The sequence below is a fragment of the Coregonus clupeaformis genome, unplaced genomic scaffold, assembly GCF_020615455.1.
Source record: "Coregonus clupeaformis isolate EN_2021a unplaced genomic scaffold, ASM2061545v1 scaf1268, whole genome shotgun sequence".
In the NCBI taxonomy this organism is placed as follows: Eukaryota; Metazoa; Chordata; class Actinopteri; order Salmoniformes; family Salmonidae; genus Coregonus; species Coregonus clupeaformis.
The window spans coordinates 104096-107500 of NW_025534722.1; the positions used below are offsets into that span (position 1 = coordinate 104096).

At 46.3% G+C, this 3405-nt stretch overlaps 1 protein-coding gene across 2 annotated transcripts in view; it reads right to left on the bottom strand.

The window, feature by feature from the left end:
• Positions 1-1029: 1029 nt before the first annotated feature.
• Positions 1030-3405, bottom strand: part of LOC121562014 (histone PARylation factor 1) — a 19789-nt gene continuing 17413 nt past the window's right edge. For both annotated transcript variants that reach the window (XM_045217901.1, XM_045217900.1), the window contains exon 8: positions 1030-1320. In XM_045217901.1, the coding sequence (XP_045073836.1) occupies positions 1186-1320 (135 nt within the window). In that variant the 3' untranslated portion in view covers positions 1030-1185. The remainder of the gene's footprint in view (positions 1321-3405) is intronic.

A 3405-nucleotide genomic window follows, 5' to 3' on the forward strand; every position in this document is an offset into this window, starting at 1 on the left:
GACCTAGTAACAGACAGACAGGACCTAGTAACAGACAGACGGGACCTAGTAACAGACAGACGGGACCTAGTAACAGACAGGACCTAGTAACAGACAGACAGGACCTAGTAACAGACAGACAGGCCCTAGTAACAGACAGGACCTAGTAACAGACAGACAGGACCTAGTAACAGACAGTCAGGACCTAGTAACAGACAGTCAGGACCTAGTAACAGACAGGACCTAGTAACAGACAGACAGGACCTAGTAACAGACAGTCAGGACCTAGTAACAGACAGACAGGACCTAGTAACAGACAGACAGGACCTAGTAATAGACAGACAGGACCTAGTAACAGACAGTCAGGACCTAGTAACAGACAGACAGGACCTAGTAACGGACAGACAGGACCTAGTAACAGACAGACAGGACCTAGTAACAGACAGTCAGGACCTAGTAACAGACAGACAGGACCTAGTAATAGACAGACAGGACCTAGTAACAGACAGTCAGGACCTAGTACCAGACAGACAGGACCTAGTAATAGACAGACAGGACCTAGTAACAGACAGGACCTAATAACAGACAGTCAGGACCTAGTAACAGACAGGACCTAGTAACAGACAGACAGGACCTAGTAACAGACAGACAGGACCTAGTAACAGACAGACAGGACCTAGTAACAGACAGACGGGACCTAGTAACAGACAGACGGACCTAGTAACAGACAGGACCTAGTAACAGACAGGACCTAGTAGCAGACAGACAGGACCTAGTAACAGACAGACAGGACCTAGTAATAGACAGACAGGACCTAGTAATAGACAGACAGGCCCTAGTAACAGACAGACAGGACCTAGTAACAGACAGACAGGACCTAGTAATAGACAGTCAGGACCTAGTAGCAGACAGACAGGACCTAGTAATAGACAGACAGGACCTAGTAGCAGACCGACAGGACCTAGTAACAGACAGGACCTAGTAACAGACAGACAGGACCTAGTAACAGACAGACAGGACCTAGTAACAGACAGACAGGACCTAGTAACAGTCTCTTAGGAATATAATACTTTATTTGACGTTTGCACACACAGAGAGACACCGCCGGTACCATTCAATGACGGCAGCACCACAACAAGACTAATAAAAAGACACGTGGCCAGAGCTTATGGAAAACAACAATCCATCCCTCTCCCGTGGTTTTCTTCAGGCTGAGGTGAGTTGGTCCAGGTTGGCGTGGGAGCGGCTGGAGAGGTGAGCCTCCAGGATCTCTCCGAACAGGCCCCTCTTCAGCAGGCTGTAGGCCATGGGCAGCAGTTGCCTGATCACCTTATAGAAGTACTGGGGGACACAGGAAACTGAGGTTAGACAGACACACAATGGAAGACAGGAAATGTAGGTTAGACAGACACAATGGAAGACAGGAAACTGAGGTTAGACAGACATAATGGAAGCCAGGAAAACTGAGTTAGACAGACACAATGGAAGACAGGAAACTGGGGTTAGACAGACACAATGGAAGACAGGAAAACTGGGGTTAGACAGACAATGGAAGACAGGAAAACTGGGGTTAGACAGACACACAATGGAAGACAGGACACTGGGGTTAGACAGACATAATGGAAGACAGGAAACTGAGGTTAGACAGACACAATGGAAGACAGGAAACTGAGGTTAGACAGACACAATGGAAGACAGGAAACTGGGGTTAGACAGACACACAATGGAAGACAGGAAACTGGGGTTAGACAGACACAATGGAAGACAGGAAACGGAGGTTCGACAGACACACAATGGAAGACAGGAAACTGGGGTTAGACAGACAATGGAAGACAGGAAACTGAGGTTAGACAGACACACAATGGAAGACAGGAAACTGGGGTTAGACAGACACACAATGGAAGACAGGAAACTGAGGTTAGACAGACACAATGGAAGACAGGAAACTGAGGTTAGACAGACACACAATGAAAGACAGGAAACTGAGGTTAGACAGACACAATGGAAGACAGGAAACTGAGGTTAGACAGACACACAATGGAAGACAGGAAACTGAGGTTAGACAGACACAATGGAAGACAGGAAACTGGGGTTAGACAGACACACAATGGAAGACAGGAAACTGAGGTCAGACAATGGAAGACAGGAAACTGGGGTTAGACAGACACACAATGGAAGACAGGAAAACTGAGGTTAGACAGACACACAATGGAAGACAGGAAACTGAGGTTAGACAGACACAATGGAAGACAGGAAACTGAGGTTAGACAGACATAATGGAAGACAGGAAACTGAGGTTAGACAGACACAATGGAAGACAGGAAACTGAGGTTAGACAGACATAATGGAAGACAGGAAACTGAGGTTAGACAGACACAATGGAAGACAGGAAACTGAGGTTAGACAGACACAATGGAAGACAGGAAACTGAGGTCAGACAATGGAAGACAGGAAACTGGGGTTAGACAGACACACAATGGAAGACAGGAAAACTGAGGTTAGACAGACACACAATGGAAGACAGGAAACTGGGGTTAGACAGACACAATGGAAGACAGGAAACTGAGGTTAGACAGACACACAATGGAAGACAGGAAACTGAGTTAGACAGACACAATGGAAGACAGGAAACTGAGTTTAGACAGACACACAATGGAAGACAGGAAACTGAGGTTAGACAGACACAATGGAAGACAGGAAACTGAGGTTAGACAGACACACAATGGAAGACAGGAAACTGAGGTTAGACAGACACACAATGGAAGACAGGAAACTGAGGTTAGACAGACACAATGGAAAACAGGAAACTGAGGTCAGACAATGGAAGACAGGAAACTGAGGTTAGACAGACACAATGGAAAACAGGAAACTGAGGTTAGACGGACACAATGGAAGACAGGAAAATTGAGGTTAGACAGACACACAATGGAAGACAGGAAACTGAGGTTAGACAGACACAATGGAAGACAGGAAACTGAGGTTAGACGGACACAATGGAAGACAGGAAACTGAGGTTAGACAGACACAATGGAAGACAGGAAACTGAGGTTAGACGGAAACAATGGAAGACAGGAAAATTGAGGTTAGACAGACACACAATGGAAGACAGGAAACTGAGGTTAGACAGACACAATGGAAGACAGGAAACTGAGGTCAGACAATGGAAGACAGGAAACTGAGGTTAGACAGACACAATGGAAGACAGGAAACTGAGGTTAGACGGACACACAATGGAAGACAGGAAACTGAGGTTAGACGGACACAATGGAAGACAGGAAACTGAGGTCAGACAATGGAAGACAGGAAACTGAGGTTAGACAGACACAATGGAAGACAGGAAACTGAGGTTAGACGGACACAATGGAAGACAGGAAACTGAGGTTAGACAGACACAATGGAAGACAGGAAACTGAGGTTAGACAGACA